General features: G+C 38.7%; 2 protein-coding genes across 3 annotated transcripts; one reads left to right on the top strand and one right to left on the bottom strand.

Annotated features, from left to right (window-relative positions):
- Positions 1–1,763: 1,763 nt before the first annotated feature.
- Positions 1,764–14,367, top strand: LOC146331641 (uncharacterized). Its single transcript, XM_084733888.1, has 5 exons — positions 1,764–1,992; positions 5,706–5,794; positions 9,803–9,896; positions 11,025–13,194; positions 13,301–14,367. The coding sequence occupies exons 1-5, from the start codon at positions 1,914–1,916 to the stop codon at positions 13,392–13,394; spliced, it is 2,526 nt and encodes an 841-aa protein (XP_084590014.1). The 5' UTR covers positions 1,764–1,913; the 3' UTR covers positions 13,395–14,367.
- Positions 14,368–15,882: 1,515 nt separating this feature from the next.
- On the bottom strand, positions 15,883–20,118 carry wdr77 (WD repeat domain 77). 2 transcript variants are annotated; one of them, XM_084733867.1, is made up of 10 exons: positions 19,713–20,118; positions 19,174–19,359; positions 18,632–18,773; positions 18,442–18,491; positions 17,453–17,523; positions 17,147–17,204; positions 16,815–16,886; positions 16,622–16,730; positions 16,463–16,531; positions 15,883–16,375 (listed from the first exon to the last, which is right to left on the bottom strand). In XM_084733867.1, exons 1-10 carry the CDS (start codon positions 19,819–19,821, stop codon positions 16,228–16,230), a joined length of 1,014 nt encoding a protein of 337 aa, XP_084589993.1. In that variant the 5' UTR covers positions 19,822–20,118; the 3' UTR covers positions 15,883–16,227. The 2 variants fall into 2 exon arrangements, with proteins under 2 accessions (XP_084589993.1, XP_084590002.1); XM_084733876.1 differs by having other exon boundaries at positions 16,815–16,880.
- Positions 20,119–20,994: the final 876 nt, after the last annotated feature.

The raw sequence follows: 20,994 nt of genomic DNA, 5'->3' as shown, positions 1-20,994 counted from the left end.
AGGGCCCCTGAGCACAGACATATAAAAGGTCCCCAAGCCATCTTTTATAAGAGGACACCCAGATTGAAAGAGACACAGTGTCACTTTGTGGTAGTTCTGTCCCTCTTTGTAATAGTTGTTTGTCCCTTCGTAGTTATTTTATGTCTTATTGTAATACTTTTCTGTCTATTTGTGGTAGTTTTGTCACTCTTTGAAGTAGTTTTGTGTCTCTTTGTAGTTGCTATGTGTTTTTATATTGTTGTTCTATGTCTTATTGAAGTATTTGTAATGTTGCAGCTGACTGAAGGGAATTAATATTAACTGTTTTGTTTTGTTTTGTTTGTTTGTTTTGGGTTTACAACAGTGCATCACATTTATAAACCAATCCCAGGTTTTGTATTTAAACTCTTGATCTTCAAGGTGGTGGAGTACAAATAAAGCGCTCTAGCATCAAATGGAAACACTGACGTACAAGTACATTACACTGAAGTACAGAATAAAAGACTCCCACACACTTCTTCAGTTGCACTTGTTTGATTTTTTTAAACAATGTTTCTGGCCACAGACCTCTATCAGGTTATTTTTCCTCAGGAAAAAGAGTGTGCAAAAGTTTTGCTTTTTGTATAAAGTAAAAGCAGCAGTATCACAATATAAAACATATTCTGCTACAAGTAAAATACCTGTATTCAAAATCTTACTTTAATATTATTAAGAAAATGTACCTACAGTATAAAATTGAAGTACTCACTATTCAGCCCAAATGGGCTCTGTTGTTATTATTATATTATATTATATTATATTATATTATATTATATTATATTATATTATATTATATTATAATGCAGTAGCATGCAATATGCATTTTATTGGCTGGCTGCAGTTATTTCACTAAATTCTTTCATACTGTTGGTTGGTTTAATTTACTCCACCCCAAATACATCATATCTTATTCTCATTAAAGTTTTTTTTTTTTTATGTCATCTGCAAATCACTGCTATAGACTTAATAAATGTAGTGGAGTACAATAGATTCCTCTGAAATATAGGACTGAAAAGTAGCATAAAATCAAAATAGAAAAGCAAGGGACTGGCACGTCATAACTGTAGTCATCTGCAGAGCTAGAGTAAATGTATTCAGTTACTTTTCGAGTTACTTTATACCAGGGTAACCTGATAATTCTGGTTTCAAAAGGTGATGCAAAAATGAAGTCTAATAAAGTTGCTAAAGTATCTACTTTTCATCTGAATGGTTTATTACACATTTATAACCATTAGAGAACAAAAGCCCACTGATTTCCCATCAGCATATTATTTCCTGTTGAAAGTCAAAACACTGCCCTCCTGGTGTCTCTCATATAAAATAAAAGCCCCTTTGGCTTTTATCAAAGTGCTGTAAAGTTAAACTGAGTTCCTGCACGGTTTATGGTGGATATTATTCAAACTGGCCTGATGTTTCCTCCAGATGACTGTCACACTCAGTCAGCCCTGCCTATCAGAAACCACAGAGTTTTTTTTAAGTTTCTCCAAACTCAAACTCATTTCAGGCTGATCTAACCTGAGCAGTGAGAGCACATATAAAGTGCGTTAAAGCGAGGAAATTAAAAGAGAGGAGCAGTTTACTGAGTGCGCAGGTGAGATTTGTGCAGGAATGTGCGTGAAAAGGAGAGCCTGGGCCTCACCTGTTGGGAGTGTTTGAGCACAGGGAGGCACAGTGAAAGGAGAGGAGGCGGGGTCAGCTCCATTTTCTCTGTCTGTCCCGAAAAGTTTGCACCAAACCACTGGCTGTGTCAGGTTTACCTGCTGCACTGCGCGGCGGTGCACCTGTAGCTCACCTGCTGCTGCTTCACCGCGGATTTCACCTGTTGATCAAAATGCGTCAGTGATCCTGCCTGAACCGATCAGTCGTATCCACACATTGACTAACAATCAATAATCATGAGGAAGGGACCGCTGAACTTTCTGGGTCGGAAGAACCAGTCTCTTTTCGACACCAATATCAAATTCAAGGACATGGGTGAGTACACACACAGCTGACAGGGCCTACAGGCTGACATACTGGAGAATAAGAGTCCACTTTAACCATTTATTGAAGAAAAACACGACCTTTGTACTCAGTGTTGACATGGACACAAGTGTTAGAGCCTGCTGCCACGAAGCTGCCATATGTAGACGTTATAACTGCTGATCCTGACGGAAATCTTAGCAACATTTTTAATGACAGGTCCTGGTGAACAGCATGATTCATCCACGAAAACCAATTTCAAATGTTCATGTCTCTTAAATCTGGGTGACTTTATATATATATCTGGTCCTGTCCTCTGTCCTCCACAAATTATAGTTTTGTGTTGCCTTAACAATACCTGAAGGAAATAAGGGATTGTGGTTCTCTAGAAAGTGCAGCCAAGTGTGAAAAATTGGTGTAACTGAATATTTCCTGATAAGATCCAATACTGTGTAATTGGAGTCCTGTCTAAAACAGCTGCTTTCACTGATTTTTTTTTTTTTTAGTTTTGAATTGTTTAGACAGTTTGAAGTGTAGCTTATGTTAAAATAAGTCAGTTATGATCTCAGATACGCAACAGAATGACATTGCTGATTGTGGTGTCACATAAAATTATTACAGATGAAATATCCTGAAGGAAGTGAGATGAGTTGTCAGGGGGACTGTATGATATTACTAAATAAAAATCACATTGCTTTAGTTTAAATATCTTGATTAGAGCCTGACCATATATCAGTTGGCTGATATAATCACCCCGATATTGGCCCTATACAGCAACACTGTCATTATTTTTTAGTTTTAGAGGCAGTATATTATGTATATTTGAACCTTCTTCTTAATTCAAATGTAATGTTAATTTTAATCATGAAAATAACAGTTATAGTTAAATATAAATGTACATTTTCCAATAAAAGTTTACTGCTTGAATGACCTGATGTTATTTGGGCATCATAACGTTTATTGTTAAATTGTAAAATAGCCTGCCCACATTACATATCTTATTCACAAGTGTTTGATAACTGCATTTGAGCGACCAATAATATCAGTAACAAATCTGCAAAAATTCAGAATCAGTAGTGCCTTAATCTTGAAATCATTATTATTATTTTAGGGATTATAACATGTATTAGTACAGTGAGATGATAGTATATATAGCAACGTATACACATACCATTACAACTGAGCAAAGTCTTTTCCACAAAACTATAAGAACAAAGTGTGAAAATGATGACCATTCACTGTTCAACGGTAAAAGCTGGGGTAACAAATTCTGGAGAAAGCTAGTTAAGTTATTAAGTCTCATTCACGGGTTGTCATGTTCTGGAAATGAGACTCAACAATTAACTATCTTACCAACCCATGATTGGCCAAGAGGAGGAGCAGCATTTGGATTAAATTATACTTAAAGATTACTACAGAACTTTAGCCCAACTGTCTATCCCAGCTTTTAATAATACATTCATATTGCTTAAATGTAAATTACCCTTTAAAGGACCAGTTTGTAGGATTTAGTGCAGCTTGCAGATTGCAAAAGTAGGAGAAACTATGGTGGCTGCTAAACTTGCACAAAATTTTAAAGGTTGTGTCTAGAGCCAGTGTGGTTTTTGTTCATTCTGGGCTTCTGTAGAAACATGGCGGTACAACTTTGCAGCCTCTGTGAAAGAGGACCCGTATTCTTTGTAGATATGAATGGCTTATTCTAAAGTAATGAAAACACAGCAATTCGTATTCACAGGTGATTATACACTAATTAAAAAATAATTATATATATCCCATTTCTGACATATTCCGCCATAAAATCCCTGTAAATCTCACACATTGGACCTTTAAAAACTAATACCACAACATTAGAGTAACACAAATCCCAGATAATATCTCCTCTTAAATGTTGATATCAGTTTACTGATAAACCTCCCAGCTCTGACATTAAGTGACATCAGTTCCATGTGACTGGTGACAGCAGGAAATAAGAGGTATGCAAAGCTGCAACATGAGAGAGAACATTTGTCTATTTAAATCAGGCAGGTGAACAATGGAGAAAAACATAATTTGGTTACACGGGTTCAACACCAGAGCTGTTTCATTCTTTCATACTGAGCTGTATCCTTTATGGAGTGACACCATCACATCGTAACAGAAAAACACTTTGCTTCCTTGTTTTTTAAGTCAAGCTCTGTGGTTGTTCTTTCTTCAGCCTCGGTGCAAAGTGTTGCTAGAGAAGACAGACTAAGTGCCTCTCAGTGACAAATGTCTTTCATCAGTCACTTATTGGACAACCAAGATGTCTGACGCTGGAATGAACAGCGAAGGAATGTATGAGTTCTAAATTTCTCTTCTCCAGCCAACCCCAGTGACCTCTGATATTATCAGTTAGCTTTGCAGAATGGTTTTGTTAAGCTGCTCTGCTCTTTATTTGTTTTTACTTCTACATCTGAAAACAGATGGCGATAAGTTTAGTTACCATGTCTTTATCTCAGTGATCTCTCGGGTCACCTTTCCCCTTTGACCAAAGTCTAGGACTGTGTTTGATTTGAACTTATCTATGATATAGACAGACAGGACATTTTCTGACCATTTCCACTGCTATTGAAGAATTATATAAATATCCTTTTGTCACTTTCACTTCAAAATACAGGCTCATTACACCCTACTGATTGCAGTACAAAGTTGACAATACAATATATACAATTAAAGGTATGAGATTTTCAAAGAACTACAACTGTCTCAGAAAATATCACAGTATACAGCATCACACAATTATTATCATTACTGTCAATTACAATGACCCTTAAAGGAATGAAAACAGTTCTTTTTTTTGTTTCTTTGGTTAAATATTGTCCTGACAGACATAAAACTTAAAATCTGAAGTACAGATAAGCAAATGTACATGGTGTGATGACTGAGACTGCAACTTCTGATTATTTCCACCATGGATTAATCGTATGATCATTTTCATGATTAATCAACTAAGCATTTAGTCTTCAAATGTTTGAAAAGTCTGAAAAATTACTGAAACGATTAATTGATTATCAAAACAATTGGCAACTGTCAGTTTTCCTACATTGGTGCACAGTGAAACTAGTATACTGCTGCAACCCTATTACAGCTTAGTTAATTTAACCTAAATGTATCCAAGGACATCTTTAAATATGATAACAGTATTGACTGACTGACTGACTGTGTTGTTGTGATTAACTTAAGCGGCCACCTTAACTAAACTTTAACTTTAACACAATGATGAAATATAAAGATTAGAGTAATCTGGACAGCTGCTTGTAACTATTTAGTTTACAAAAACAAACTATGTATAATAGTACATGGGATCACAGTGGATCATTAGGGTGACTGACAACTACTAAGAGTCTACTTAAGTGCATCATTACCTTTACAATGACTGGAACAGACTAATCTCACCTGAAAGAACAACAGTGGACAGTGCACTTTGACTGAAATGTGCCCATGAGCCTTTTTCTCATTTTAGAAACTAATGGATTTTGGGAAAATAACCCTAAACACATACGGTATTTAGAATTATTTTATAGACAAGTAAGAGACAGCAATTTTAGAACAGAAAAATATCTGACCATCTGTGTCTTATAGCAAACCCATTGTTTGTCCTCTCTGAGCTTTCAGCAGGAATTGAAAAGCTAAAATCCTGAACCGAAACTTTCTTTGCTAACAAAAGACTGCCAGGAGATAAAAATCATTTGCTTTTATTTCCTTAGACAATGTGGAGCTGGTACTGGAGTCATCCGCGATCCCTGAGTCAGGAACTGCCAGCGTGCGGGCCAGACCCACTGTCAAGCATCACTCTGTGAGTATCTCAGAGCTTCATACTATACAGATTCACATTTATCACTCAGTTTCCCGTATTTGATTAAGGTATGCGTTCGAACAGTCTCCACCCAGTTTACCTGCAAATGAAGGATCACTTTATCTTGAGCTCTGTATCTGCAGAGCTGCACAGATGCAAACTAGCTGATAAAGGGCAGTTTAGTGTGTAGTGTGTGTGTTTAAATCTGGATCAGCTTAAATAAAAACAGGGACAGGACAGGTATGAATCTGAAAAAACGGTCCATGTTGGGTAATTGTTTGTTAAACATTTGTAATCTTGTCATCTTGAGTACTGGTGCCAGTTGAGTTTGCAGACGTTTGTGTCTGTTGGGTGAAAATCACTTTCCGCTCTAATAACTATGATGCACTCTCATGTGGGACTGTTAACACTGATATTCTTCTTAAGTAAAATGCAATATGGCTGTGAAAGATAACTCACAATGTGATATTATCACGTTGTCCACAATAAAGATGGTATCATCATCCAGGTGCTTTGCACAACATACTCTTAGACAATAGCCAAATCTGCCAACTAGTTTTTCAAAACTTAAAAAGTAAGTGCAATTTTGAATTACTTATAGTTTACTTGAGTAATTCCATATACATAATACAATCCAACTTTTTTGGCTTGTGGGCCTTTTATTACCTCTGCCAAGGAGACTATGTTTTCAGTGCTGTTTGTTTGTCTGTCTAACAGCAGGATCATGGAGAAACTACTGTCTCAATTTTTATGGAAGTATTTTTTCTGAAAGAAATGAAGAAAGATTTTTTTATGAAAGCTGTAAGCAAGGTTATAAAATGCTATTTTTTTTTTAAATCTAATTTTAATAAATATGTCATAGTACAGTAGTATTAGGCCTGTCAAAGTTAACACATTAATAACGTGTTAATAACACATTAATAACATGTTAACGCGTTAATGCAAATTCCTTTTAACGCCACTAATTTTTTTTACGCACAATTAATGTACATTCTGTTATACTGGCCCATAGTTTGAATCAGCAGCTGGAAATGAATCAGCTCACAGTCACGAAGATGCGAGCTTCTGTCACCCGACAATATAAACAGGCTTGTCTGTTTAGGCGACACTCGTCTCCTCCACAAAACGTTTGTCACGGCACTGCATTATTGTAAGTCATGATGAAGGGTCCAGACTCTGTCCCTCCTCTTCATCTCCTCGGTGTGTGTCGGTGTGCAGTTTGCTGTCTGCTGTTGTCTAAAACATCTCCACTGATGTAAACCGTCAGAGTGGCGCTGATGTAAATGATCCTGCTGCATTAATACAAAAACATGGATATCGAGCACTGTTTCATCATTATATAGACTGAGCTGAATAAAGGTGAGAATTTTTCTCCTCAGAGGACAATATTTTAAGAAATGTATTATTATTATCAATAATAATACTAAAGAAATAAATAATTGCATGTAAAAAATAACAATTTCCTAAAATATTGTTGGTTCTGTGGGTTTCTGGACAATATTTGTAATTGTTTTTGGTTAATATCCCTGTGGGGTACATTTTGAACAAATGAAAAATGTGCGATTAATGGTGGTTAACTACAGACACTCACTCGGAGGTTTAAAAGGTTGATATAGTATTACAAAACATAATATCACAATACTCACATGTATCTTTATTTTCTTACACCTTACTTGTAATGGAGTATTTCTTCATTGGGTATTGGCACTTTTAATTATTGTAGATATCCTAATATACCTTGTTGTATTGTCCCACTGCTAATATGCAAGTTTTAATTGTTTTCATGGCTTGGGAATACTAACCTTCCCCACAGCAGTATGCATGTCTGTATGGCTGTCAGGCCTCCCATTATGTTGTCATGGTATAAACCAAAATGTCATCTCTGCTGTGGTTCACACACCTCAGTGTTTGGGAGTGTTCTGTGAATGCGTGGCATGTGTTGGATGTGGCACACCCAGCAGCACATGGGCAGGCCAGCTCAGACTACTGCGACAGATGAAAGTGAGTCACGGTACAGGGAACAAACAGATGAATCAAACTGGATCATACGCCATCTTTACTGACACACCCTCTGCGTGGTGAACTGTTCATACCTTTCCAAGAAGCTACATAAGAGTCCTGTGATTGCAAGCAGGGTGAGAGCAGAGTCATCCAACCTATTTTAATCTGACATGAATCCTTTTAAACCCAAATCTGCCTTAAACTTCGATCTATTTGACTTTTTTGGGAAGTGGATTGTTGGCTGAATTTGCCCATGAAGTACATGAGAGCAGTTTTATTTTTTGTCTTTGTGTATCATGAGTAGATGTATTATATGTATGTAAACAAGCATTTAAAGGGCTGAAAAACAGTATCTTAGCAACAGCATAATTAATAAGACTTTCTGAGGAGTTTGTAAAGTGAAACTGGAGTGGTTGTTGCTTTATTGCATTAGAAGATTACTCAAAGAGCCTGCAGCATAATAATGTCAAAAGGTGCAGCAGTAATGTTTTGTTTTGCTGGAATGATTTTCCTTGCCCTTTTGAAGGGCATATACCCAGTTAACTCTCATGGACTTGTATAGTGTCAACACAGTCTGTGTTTATTTTTGGTGGTGTTTGGGCCTTGAAGAGAACAGCAAATCTCCGTCAGTCACACTTGTGCGCACAGACACACACACACACACACACACACACACACACACACACACACACACACACACACACACACACACACACATACACACACACACACACACATAAACACAGGTATCTAAGTGACAGTCTGCGATTTTCTCAGCCAGGCCCACTTTAACCAGACAATGACATGAATAATAGGTGTATCCTCTGATTCACTAAGTGCTCCTCATGACTGAGGTATGTGAAAGTGTGGTGTACAAAAATTATCCTTCAGAAGCCTCCACCTCCAGTTTTCACTGAAAGCTATTTGCAAATAAGGAATTTGTGAACTGCCATACAATGTTTTTCCACCAAACTGGCCCTGGTACTTGAACCGGTTCTGGAACCTTTGTGCTATCTAGCGAACCAGCTCGCATTTACACCAATTTAGAGCAGATCCATTGTAATCAAGGACATGTCATCAACGGAGGGTGTTGCACAATGAACCATGACCTGTAGACTCTGGCATGCCCACTCTGGTTCTCACTTCAGGTCAAGAAAACCTGCTATTTTTTGGTTCCAACTGAGAACCAACTTTGGGGTCCGAAATATGTCAGTAACGGTGCATATACTGTAGCTAGTCATGTTGATCACTCCATTTCCGATAATAGTGTGACAAAAGGTATGCGGCTGAACAGTCTCCACCCTGTTGTTTACCTGCAATTGAAGGATTACTCCGTCTAGTGCTCCTAATAAAGGACAGTTTAATGTGTAGAGTGTTTGAATCTGTGTCAGCTTAAATAAGCATAGAGTCCTGATATATGAATCTGGAAAAACGCCCTATGTTGGGTAATACATATTACCAAGTGTTTGTTAATCAATTATTTTTAATTTTGTCAAGCTGTGCATTGGTGTTGGTTGAAGTGGCTGATGTTTGTGTTTGGTGAAATAATTATAACAGACTCCCATTCATGTGCTTTGCATAATGACCAGCTGTGGTTCCAAACCAATTTATTTTTGTTCAGAATGCTTCAAACAGTTCCAAATTAGGTGCACAAACCAGAAGGGAACTGGTTCCATATTGATGGAAAAGACCAAACAGCGGGTTCTGCATAATAATAAGATCTCAGAGCCAATGAAACTATTTGGCAGCAGTTATTGTTCTAATGCTTCTCATAATGAAACAAGTATTGGACATGCTAATGGAGGGTTGGGAGCTGCATTAGTTGAGAACTGGTTTGTTCACCAAGAGCGAATACTTGCTCATGAAAAAAAGACACACTTTTCAGTGACTCCAGAATAGGACGTAGAGTTAATCTCATGTTTACCAATGTTCTTAAACTATGTTTTGTGTCTTGTGTCTGAGATGTTGAAATATCAACAGTCTGATAGTGTTTTTTTTCCTCCACAGTCCTCAAGTTTTGAGAGTTTTCAAGGGTTTAATGTCCCAACACCAAAAGTCCCCCTCCTTCCCCCTGTCAATGGTCCAAAGATCAATGGTTCAGGTGAGTTCTATCTACCTCAACTATGTACTTAAAGTTTAATATGGCAAACGCTAAAATTCTAATATTTACACTCTGATCACTTGTGGTGCCTTTACTCACTCAGTTGATGGATCATGGCAATATGAATGTCTCCATTATGGGTTGAAAATGCAGGGCAGGTAAATGTTTGTCCAGGACATTGCTCAATAACCCTCATCAGTGAGTTCAAATGGCCACAGAGGGCAAGCATGTTTATATAATGGGAGTGTTTACATTTATAGAGAGAAGTGGGTATCATTCAGTCCTAAATCTATTAAATATACTTACTTGATTATTAGGCTTTAAACATGAAAAATTTTGCAACGTTTTAATTTTTATTTAATTGATTCTTTATAAGCTGTGTTTCCACCTAAAGTACCTGGACCTTTTAGTTCCAGGAACTACTTATCAAGGAACTAAAGCCCATTGTTTTCTGCCCTACCACTACGGTATAAAGACCTTCGAAGATCAGACAAATTAGACTCTGACATATGAAAAAGCGACAACTTATTTTACGTGTCATTATTGTGAATGACTATACAACAATGGACATTTGTGGCTGCAGATTTTTAAAAATGATTGCTGAAATAAAATGCAGCAAGTACTCAGATGAACAAATTTTCAGAGCTACAAGACCTTAAGTTAAGAAATATTTGATATCCCTGTACTTTTGGAAAGAATTTCCCCTGAGCAGGGACTTTTTGGGGGGTACAATAATGTCCCAGGTACTTAATTTAAGACTTTGGCCCATGTGGTGGAAATGCAGTGAGTTCCTCCAGGGGTTCATAGTTCCTGCGGAAAAGTTTTTGTGGTGGCAATTTAGCTATAGCCCAGTTATGATATTTCCTTTCTTGTAAATGTTACTTAGTTGATGTAGAATGGTAGCACCCAATCATATCCAGAACCAATCTTGTATTTACTATCTTACTGACTTACTTAACATGTCTCAAATAATTCTGAATTGTTTTAAAGTAAGTATATATGTAAAACAAACGTAAATTGAAAGATGGGACAGCAACACATATAAAATAATGTAAGTGCTCCTGTTCCACAGAGTTCAATAGCACAGAACATCCATCAATTATTCCTTCTCTTCTTTTTCTTCCATAGTTGGTGAAGATCATTTGTCCAATGGATCTGTAATATCTCTGCCTGATGTCGAGGAGAGGGACATATTTGTTCCTCCTCGTCCTTCTATGGCACCCCCACCCCCACCTTTTATCCCTCCTCCAGACTTCATGGGTGACCTGAACAGTCTAGGCTTGGCAACCCTTCAGCCTCCTTCCATGCCTGCTCCAAAACCTCCAACTTTAATGGCACCATCCATGGGAGAAGAAGACTTCACTTTCTTAAAACCACCACCAATAGCTCCACCAAAGCCTCCATCTACATGCTCTAGTGGCTCTGCATCATCTGTACCCATTTCTAGTCCACCACCTGCCATAATTCCTGAGCATCCAAAATTTGCCCCACCACAGCCCCCTCCTGAAAGGCAACACAAGACTTTTAAGACACCGCCTCCAAAACCTATAAGACTGTCCTCTATCTCCAACCTTGACTCCCCACCACAGAGTCCTGCCCCACCTCCCCCACTGCAGACTCCCACACTGTCCACCTTCAATCCCCAAAACGCAGCAAAGCTTTACAATACTCCTCAGGCCTCAATTCTCAGTGGGTATGAGGATCGTGACCCAAGACCCAAGAAAATGTTAGTCCTGGAAGACTCTGGGTCTGTAAAATCTGCCCCACTGCTTGTACAGGCGGATGGCAAAGCCCCTAAAGTGACTACACCTTCTAAACCAGTTTCCAAAGATGTACAGGAGCTGAAGGAGAACTTAAAAAATACCCAGCCCTCTCCATCACCCCCACCTGAGCCAAATAAGGTGGCTAAAACAGGGACAGTCTCAGTACCACCAGAAATAGACAAACCTCTCCAGACTGTACACCAGACATTGCCACAGCTTCAGAAAGTGAATGGTACTTTGGTGAGTTCAGAGCCCAGCAAAGACAAATTTGAAGTAACTCCAAGTCAAAGTAGCAAATTCAGTCCATTATTAGATCGTAAACTACGAAACCTGAAGAGCAGTGAAAACAGTGGGGCACGAGATGGACCTGTGGCTTCCCCACTGGCTCTTTTAATGGCGGCTAAGGAAAGAGACAAACACAGGTCAAATCAATCTCTATCGCGGGAAAACAGTGGCAAGAAGAATGAGCAGCCCAGGACAAGCATTCAACCGAGTGACTCGAATCCCAATTCCTTTATTGTCACTCCAAGGTCCAGTTCTTCTTCTTCTCTAACATCTCAAGACACAGTACAGGAGAGTCCAAAGTCTGCTCGTCCTATGGAACATACGCAGACAATTCAGACTTCACAAAAATCCAGCAGTCCTGCACTGGTCAGGGATCCAAAGCCATTTGCCAGTCCAGCATTCAACAGGATGGCTACATCCAAAAGTGTGACCAGCCTGACTGAGCAGAAACAAAATGAACAAAGCCCCTCAAAGTCTCAATCCTCACAGCCTGAGGAGAATAAAGGGGAGTTAAATATGCCATTACTCCCTCCGCCGCCTGAGTTTGGTGATTTCAGTGATATTGTGGGTCCCCCTCCTTCAATGCTTCCACCAGACCCTCCCATGAAAAAGGCACCGACACCAGGGCCTCCTGTTGGGCCCCCTCCTGAGCCTCCCATGAAAAAGTTACCACCACCAGGGTCCTCTCCTCCCCCCCCTCCTTCCATGCCACCACCTGACCCTCCCATGAAAAAGTCACCAACACCAGGGCCCTTTGTAGGCCCCCCTCCTTCCATGCCTCCACCTGACCCGCCCATGAAAAAGGCACCAACACCCGCTGTGAGCCTTCCCCCTCCATCTCCAGTTCCATCTCCACCTCCACCTCCAAAACCCCCAGTGGCCCCAAAACTCCCGCTTCATGACGCTGACATCAAACCAAAGCCACCAGTCCAGACAAAACCCAAGCCGACCTCTCCCCAGCTACCAGCCAATCTGTCACCCAGTCAGGCCACACTCCTGAGCATCCTGCAAAAGAAGATGATGGAAATGGACCACAAAATGGCTCCAATGAGGGAGGCAGAGTCCAATTCTGATGACTGGGGCACCCCTTTGTCTGATGAGGACAATAAGGTCCCTGTTGTCCCCAAGGCCATTCCACAGAACAGGAATTCTCCTGTGGTCAACAAGGCACCAGCCCTGGACATGCGGGAGCTGGAGGGTAAAGTGGTCAGAAAATATCAGGAGTCTTCCTCACTCAAATCTCCCACCAGGTAAGACTTCCAGTGCTCAAATATGAGACCTTCACTTTTTGAGACAATAAGCTCAGTGTTTGGGTACAGAACCTGCTCATAATCATGAATATGTTCTTCTTTTCAGCAATGGACCATCAAAACATAAGTATGGTATGACCTTCACAATTCGGCCTGGAACCAGAAACCCCATTACTCCCTATAGTAAAGAGGACTCTTAATGAGATGTGTAAATGAGACAGGTGTTCTCCTGTTTAGCACACATTGCATGTGATCGGATAAGATTTTGCATCAGAAAGAATTTGTGGAATGGGGAGAAAAAAGCACTTTGAACAAATGAGTTACACAAATGTGGTTTTCAAATATGTTACGAATGTCTCATAACAATGGTCTGCTCAGTTCTGAATGTTGTTGTCTGGATGTATGTATGTGTAATCTCTGGAGAACACACTATCATTTTCAAATAGTGTTTTCTGTTTTTGTTTTTTTTGAAGTGTCACAGTCAGTTGGACCATTTTAAAAGGATTTTATTTGGCTGCTGCTTATTATGTTTCCTTTATAACCATAGCTTTCAATCAGTCCCAGTGCCACATATTATGGGTTATATTAAGCAAATTCTATTAAGACATGTTTTATGCTAAGTTATGCATAGCTGTAAAGTGTATGCCGAGTTAGAATTAATCTACATTATTTAGAAATTTGTAGACTGGAAAGTCTGCAAGCTTGATTGTAAAATACAATAATAACGTACAATGTAATTATTGTGATTCATGCTGTAATTACATGTCCCATAACCGAAATGTTTTTTCACTGTTACATGTACATTATATAGGTCCACTGGAACAAAGCAAACAGTTAATTCAGACAAGTGCCAGAGGGTGTTTATCTCTGTAGGACTGTTTCTCATATTTATTGATCTTGAGAATGTTTTGCCATCTGTACAATATTATTCTACTGCAGTAAAACGTTGTGTCAGTGTACGTAGACCCATGTTGTCATACTGTACATATCAGTTTGTATAGGATTAAAACAGAACTTAGATACTGTAAGATGTAGTTTTATGTATGTTAAGGTTGTATAATCAAAGTATTTAAAATATTGGTTAAAAAGTCTTTAAGCAGAGCTGTTTCTTTACACCTAATGTTGTCTAATAACTCCCTAACTGGAAAATAAACAGAAGCATGTTTAAGGTGAGCTTTTGTGTAAATATCAAGACGTCTTAGTCAAGAAAAGACAGAGGTTCAGCTAACATTGTGCCTTTGGGTGTGCATAAGAAAAAAAAAAACAGGTATAACAGCTGCACTGTAGTTTATACAATAAATTAGGGGGAAGAGTAAGTATTTTAATAAGAAATATCTCTGACAGGACGACAGACTATTCAACAGGGCTGGGATCATTTAAAAAAATATGAATCTAGTACCCTTAAAGTGATTCTAATACAGAGTACTTTAGCAGACACCACAAGTGTGTAGTATAGCCATACTTTAAACATTTTGGTGGCACCCCTTCATATTAAACGGCAGACTGTCAAAAACAGTGCATTCAATTTCACCAAATCAGATTGTATGGGTTGTAGCTGCTGTGGTGGTGGGACAATCACATGTCGAAGAACACTTGGGGTGATTGGCTGTCAGCAAAATCATACAAATAGACATATTTTTCTAGATCTCAGGACAAAAAAAAAAAAATGCGGGACTGAATGCACAGCAACTGTCAAAAATCAGCTTGTGGATTTTATGAATAGAACTAAAAATACAGTGTATACTGTGAATACATACATTAAGAAGCTATTTATAAGTTGGTGCAGCATTTAAGGAAAAATATGCAGTAAGTACCCACCATATAACTGGACAGCGTGTTCTATTATTACATTTATAGTAACAGGAAGTTACTTTTTCTGCTGACAGCACCAAATGCAGTCATGGTGAGGTGTTGATAATAAAGGGAAAACAACCTGAACTCCTGCACAATTTTTCTTCTTTGATGATACTGATCATTAACATTTACCAAAAGTCTTGGCAAAAACAATATTATAAAAAACAGAATTCCATTACTGTAGATCTGACTGTTTGATAAACTGGCATTATGGTAAAGATGGGTTGCAATGGTATGAAATACTCACAGTATGATATTTGTCTCAGGAAATTTCACAGTATTACACAATTGTTATCAGGTACAATGACCCTTAAAGAAACAAAGGTTTTTTGGGGTGAACAAGCAAATTCGTAAAATATCTATATTTTTTAATAACACTAATATGATAGAATTCAATACCCTAGGTAAACAAATACACATGGTATGACAACAGTCAGTTATCATAACACTGCAATCCTATGCAAAGTGTATTATATTGGCTACAACTCAGGGTGCCGGTGCCATGTGAAAATGATTATGACACCTAAGTCCTTGTCTACAGCATCAGAGCACAAATTAGCTATGACACCTTGCCTGCCTCTCACTGAGCAAATCACACATGTAATCTTGTTAGCCTCTGAGCCAACCACCCTCACTTGTCACACAAACACACTACCCTCTTTTGACCCAACGGCGCTGGGTAAATAGGGTCTGCCTCAGTCACACAGCTTCATCAGTACACACTTTATATGGCATTACATCAACCTTTGTAATTCTTGTCATCCCCTGCAGTTTCCTTCAGTTTTTAGCATTCAATATACAGATTCCAGTAAACGCAAAGAAATGTTGACATGCTCTTGCTATCACAACATTAAATTACCTTTAATGTAAAATTATGCAATACAAATGAGTCGCCTCAAGTGTGGTTACACATGGAAGTGCTATACAGTATGAAAGACATGGATAGACAGATCATAGAGTGGTGTTGTAATGCATCAAGGCAAGGGCTGGGAGAGCCAAACTCTAAATACTGTATACATATATGGAATACTAAATGACAATGACAAATTTTAATCCATATTTCCTAACTGACATATTAGGTTTAAGTTTTTAGATACACATGAACACCCCTCAAAAATAGGGGGGAAAGTAATTATTTTCAAACTGCACTCCTCCAAGGTGTGTGAGCATCTGTTGCGTCTAAGAGGAGGAGTTGGGAGCTCCAGCAGCTGAACCCACCGTGTGGTGAAGCACCTGATGGTCCCAGCCGATAGTCGTGAGTGTGTTGGAGCCACTGTGGAGCCAGCACACACCTTTGACAAAGTCCTGATGTTGCCGATCTCTAAGTCTGCAGAAGAAGATAAGTGCTGATTAATATTTTTTTACTGGTACAGAAGATTAACCAGGTGTTTTAAGATGAAGAGCAAAAACTCACATTTCTCGCAGTTCAGAGTTCAAAACAGCGAGGGAACAGTCATCGCTTATGGAGGCTAGCATGGAGGCACTGGGATGAAGAAAAAAGGATTTAAATTTTTTAGAGGTACCGTTTATGAGCTAGTGCTAATATGTATGATATGCTAGAACTTGTGCTGACCTATGTGTAGAGAAGGCGAGCCCATTAACTCTGCGGCTGTGGACGTGCTCCACCTGGGCTGGCTCTGTTCCCAGGAAATCCTTAACAATCACTCTCCCCAGCTCATCACCTGAGGCACAATAAACATGATCAAACATGCACGGACTGCCAATTTAATGCCTCTGCCAATCGATAATCTGCTGCTGGACCTTACCTAAAGCAATGGTGCTTCTGTGGTGAGGGTGCCAAGCTGCAGCGGTGGGAGAGCAGCTGGAGGACTCTACATCTGAGACAAAAACAAAGACAGTAATGGAAGCAGTATAATCAATTAATGCCATTAAATGAACTAGACAGACTATTAAACGCTGGGATCAGCAATCACAAGATCAAGGCTTGTTTAATCAGTCAGACAAAAAGACTATATAACTGGTTAGACACTTCATCTGTCATCGGTAATAAATTCTTCGGTAGCAATAAAATTAATTCCAGTCAGCATCCTGGCAGAAGTGTCTGACCTGGTTGTTTAAGTTGGGACATGTTTCTCACCTATTCTAGAGGCAGGTTTATTTGGCTTCCTCCTGTCCCACATCAGCACACGACCATCCTGAGGGACAGAGGAGAACAGCAAGGTGAGTTTTCTCTTACAGTTTTAACTCCGCTCTTCTACAGCTGGATCCACCTTTATATATAGCAGGAATATTACTGCTGGAATATGAATTGTAGCTTTGTAGTGTTCATCAGTTCATCCTCATTAATATGCACATTTATGCAGCAGGGTGTGGGTTCATCAGTTATCATATGTTGTGTACTTTGTTCAGAACAATGTGTTCAAAGTGTTAATCAGTATCTTACTTCACCACAGGAGATGAAGAGAGACTCATCTGTAGGGCTGCAGGCAACACAATTGACAGGCTGCGTGTGCACTGGAGGAAGAAAAAAAATTAAGAGACATATTCAGTTGTTTCTACTGTCTCAATGAAAGAGCATTTTAGTTTTTAAAATTCATGATTTGTACAGCTTGTTAAGAGTAACATTCAAGCACTTTTAATGTACCTAAATCAAATATTTCCAGACACTCAAAGCCTTTATAATCACACTAAATGGTTACAATAAAAGCAGAGGCAAAAAATAAAGTCTACCTGCACTGATGAAACATCAGCTTTATCTTGAAAATCAAGTATTTTATATTTGAATTCAAGAATATTCCTAACCTTGAAAACGTAACTATTAAAATGAATAATTTGCCAAACTTTCAAGGCTTTGTATGAACTCTGTTTATTATTGCTGACATGTCAAAACAACATTCTTCCAATAAGGGCATTCATTTGCACTTTGTAAAGGATTCTGTTTATATTTTAGCTGTAAAATGCTTCACATTTATTTAAATCAAAGAACATTCTTATCTCCATTAAAATGTGCATATCAGCAGGCTAAAATGGATCCAAATTCTCTTACAGAAGTGAGCAAAGTAGTTTGTGGGAAAATGAAATCTTAAAAAAAATGACCATGTCACAATTTTAGCAAATCATTTCAAAAATTCTACATCTGTACTAAAGAGAATCACTTAACTACACCAAACGAAACTCTATTTTAACTGTTTGAAATAAGTTTAAGATATTGTATAAATAAACAGGTGACACATGAATCAAGATATGGTTCTTTTAATATACAAAGAGGTCATTTATCTTTGTTTATCTTAAGTTGAAACTTTTAGACTTTGTCACAGATATATAATCCATAAAAATAAACCTTTAACTAACTATAATTTGATTTGTAAAAAGAACAAACAAAAATGCTTTCCATGCTACAATTCTGAGAGCAGTTTCGAGATGCCCCCTTACCGTTGTAGGTAGTGACAACTGTCTCCTGACTGAGATCCCATACTTTGATTCTGTAATGAAGAAAGTAAAAAAAGATGCATTGCAATGAGACAGATAACTGAGTCATGATGACAAACAAACAATCAACATGCTTCTACTCTGCAGTCATACTTCACAAAACTGTGTGTATCAGAGTAAAACAGTGTCTAACCTGCAGTCCATGCTCCCAGTGACAGCACTGCTTGCTCCAGTGACTGGGCTCACTGATGTGACAATGTGGTCATGGTCATGTTTGGTGAAGCGATTCACCAGCAGTCGCTCGTCCTCTGCCAGTTCCCAGAGCTCCAGGGCACCTGAGCAGGAAACCAGTCAAACAAATCTCAGTGTAACATTCAAGCCTCATGACCAGTGCTTGATTTATAATTGGTATGTTTTGTCCCCTTTGATGGAGGCAGACTGAAAGGGCCCCTATTTCTTTTATTTTTCTATGTAATAAAACCAATTGTTGATTGGCAAAGATGTAGTAGACGTAAATGTCCACCTGACTAGCCACAGGATTAGGGCTCCCAATAGCATAAACCAATTATAGTTTTATTATGTTTTTTTTATGTGTTTAAACTGTCAAATACCTCAGAATTTGTGTCAACCACCAGTCATATTAGAGTGGTTCTTTTCACCCGAAAAGGGGTGGGGGCATGACGCAGGAGCAGAGTATCCAGATGGGCTGCTCTCATCCATGAATCTCCTTCTTACCAGAGTCTGATGCAACGACAACGGCCTTTTCTGACACCCATTTGACATCTGTGACTCCAGCTTCAGTCTGCACGCCAGCTTTGCAGAGTTCCTCATTGGGGGCCTTTGTAGGGTCACTGTAGATCCACACGGATCCTTGCCAGCTCCTGCCACTGAGGCTGGAAGCACCAAGCAGCAGAGTGCCATCTGTGAAGATTGAAAATAAGAAGAAAATATCTTAGACACACCTACATTTAATTCAGCAGCAACCAATCCACAGAGCAGCTCATATTGAAGCAGCGATTTATTTATTTCTTGCATCTTTACTTATCATCTATGCACCCACAACAGAGTGAGGACACTAGCTGAGCTGCTGAGCACCTGCACAACTTTTATTCACAAAGATGTTATCTATATCCCATCTTAGCGGATTGTATACACACCAAACTAAAAGAGGACCATTGCACATCAGTACAGAACAGTTGTGACCCAATCCTAACCAACTAGCCCTCCCACATGTTTAAATGTATAACCTTCAGCTAGCTCGTCTTTTTGCCTACCTGCTCTGTATTGAGCCGAACACAGATGCTTCTCCATGCATGCCGGGGCATTGGGTGGGATGTTCCACCGATTTTCCTTGATCATGCTGGTATCCACTGCACTTTTCATTCAGATGATTCGGAACGGACTTTAGATTCTCAGAAGGATCTTCAGCAACAACTTTAGCGCTATTTCTACGTTAGCTAGCTAGCGTTGCAGTTTACTTGGAGAGACACCACAGTTTTCGTCTTCAGTTTATTTGGTAAATACGATTTCTCGTATCCTGAAACCACAATGACGTCCGTGTTGTGTCAGAAACTAGAATATGCAATGTAATTAAAGTTGTCGTTTCGAGAATGAATGGACGAGTGAAAGGGAACACATGGGACCGACGAACATACACTTCCTGCGCCGCCGGGTCTCTTCTTCTTCGTCGATATTGAATCTTCTTCTTTGAAGCTTTACGGCAGTCGGTGTGCTCCATGGCGCATTACTGCCATCTTCTGGAGTAACTTAGATTTTTCTTTTTTAAATTGATTACATTTTATTAAATTAAATGTATTTTACATTAAATTAAATTCATTTGATTTCATTTCATATTTTTTTTTTAATCATTTTTATCATTTTTCTTAAGTGTAATGATACAAGTCGTTTGTATATTAGAATATGTACAATCATATATATTTTTTATTTTATTTTATTTTATTTTTCACCCATAACCCTTTAGAGGTCTGAACTGGTAAAATAACCCAGTAATTCTCAAGAGCTGCAGTGATCTGAAATATATCAATACACAATCACTAAAGCTCACTCTACTTAAAAACTGTTACTGTTACTGTCAACAAAGTGTACGCTAAAATGGTACCATCACTTGCATATTAACATCCACTTATTGCTGAAAATCAGACAAAAATATCTTTGCATTGTCTTTATGACTTGATTGCAACATAATTTCCAATATATCAGAGATCCAGTGGTGGACTCTGGTTGGACCCTCAGTTGTCTGACGGGCAGGGGTGAAAAAATTAAAGGGGCACCAGGTGTATGTGGTGGGACATCAGAGTGGAGAAAGCCATGATGCATTTATGGTGAAACAGTTCCAGGTTTGGATTAAAATCAGTTTATTGTGATTTATACCGACTCTTATAAAAACACACAGGGAACTATTAACTATTTAACCATTTAGAAGCCAATTCATTTTCTAGCATGTAGGGGAGCCTATTTCAACCTGACAGGCCAGTTTGTTGCACAGAACCATCTGGGAAGCTGTCCATAGAAACTGTATGGAACAGGGCAGATACT

The sequence above is a fragment of the Lutjanus erythropterus genome, chromosome 2, assembly GCF_056507025.1.
Source record: "Lutjanus erythropterus isolate fLutEry1 chromosome 2, fLutEry1.hap2, whole genome shotgun sequence".
NCBI lineage: Eukaryota > Metazoa > Chordata > Actinopteri > Lutjaniformes > Lutjanidae > Lutjanus > Lutjanus erythropterus.
Note: the sequence above shows the minus strand (reverse complement) of the source record. Positions and strands in the feature narration are given on the sequence as shown.

Excerpts from the sequence above, each read along its gene's own strand:
- wdr77 (XM_084733867.1), bottom strand. The coding sequence starts at position 19,821 with ATGAAAAGTGCAGTGGATACCAGCATGATCAAGGAAAATCGGTGGAAC. Across the intron at positions 17,524-18,441 it reads AGTTGTCACTACCTACAACG|TGCACACGCAGCCTGTCAAT; the intron begins GTAAGGGGGCAT and ends TTCTTCCTCCAG. Across the intron at positions 16,376-16,462 it reads AACTCTGAACTGCGAGAAAT|ACTTAGAGATCGGCAACATC; the intron begins GTGAGTTTTTGC and ends CTTCTTCTGCAG.
- LOC146331641 (XM_084733888.1), top strand. The coding sequence starts at position 1,914 with ATGAGGAAGGGACCGCTGAACTTTCTGGGTCGGAAGAACCAGTCTCTT. Across the intron at positions 1,993-5,705 it reads TATCAAATTCAAGGACATGG|ACAATGTGGAGCTGGTACTG; the intron begins GTGAGTACACAC and ends TTATTTCCTTAG. Across the intron at positions 9,897-11,024 it reads TCCAAAGATCAATGGTTCAG|TTGGTGAAGATCATTTGTCC; the intron begins GTGAGTTCTATC and ends TTTCTTCCATAG.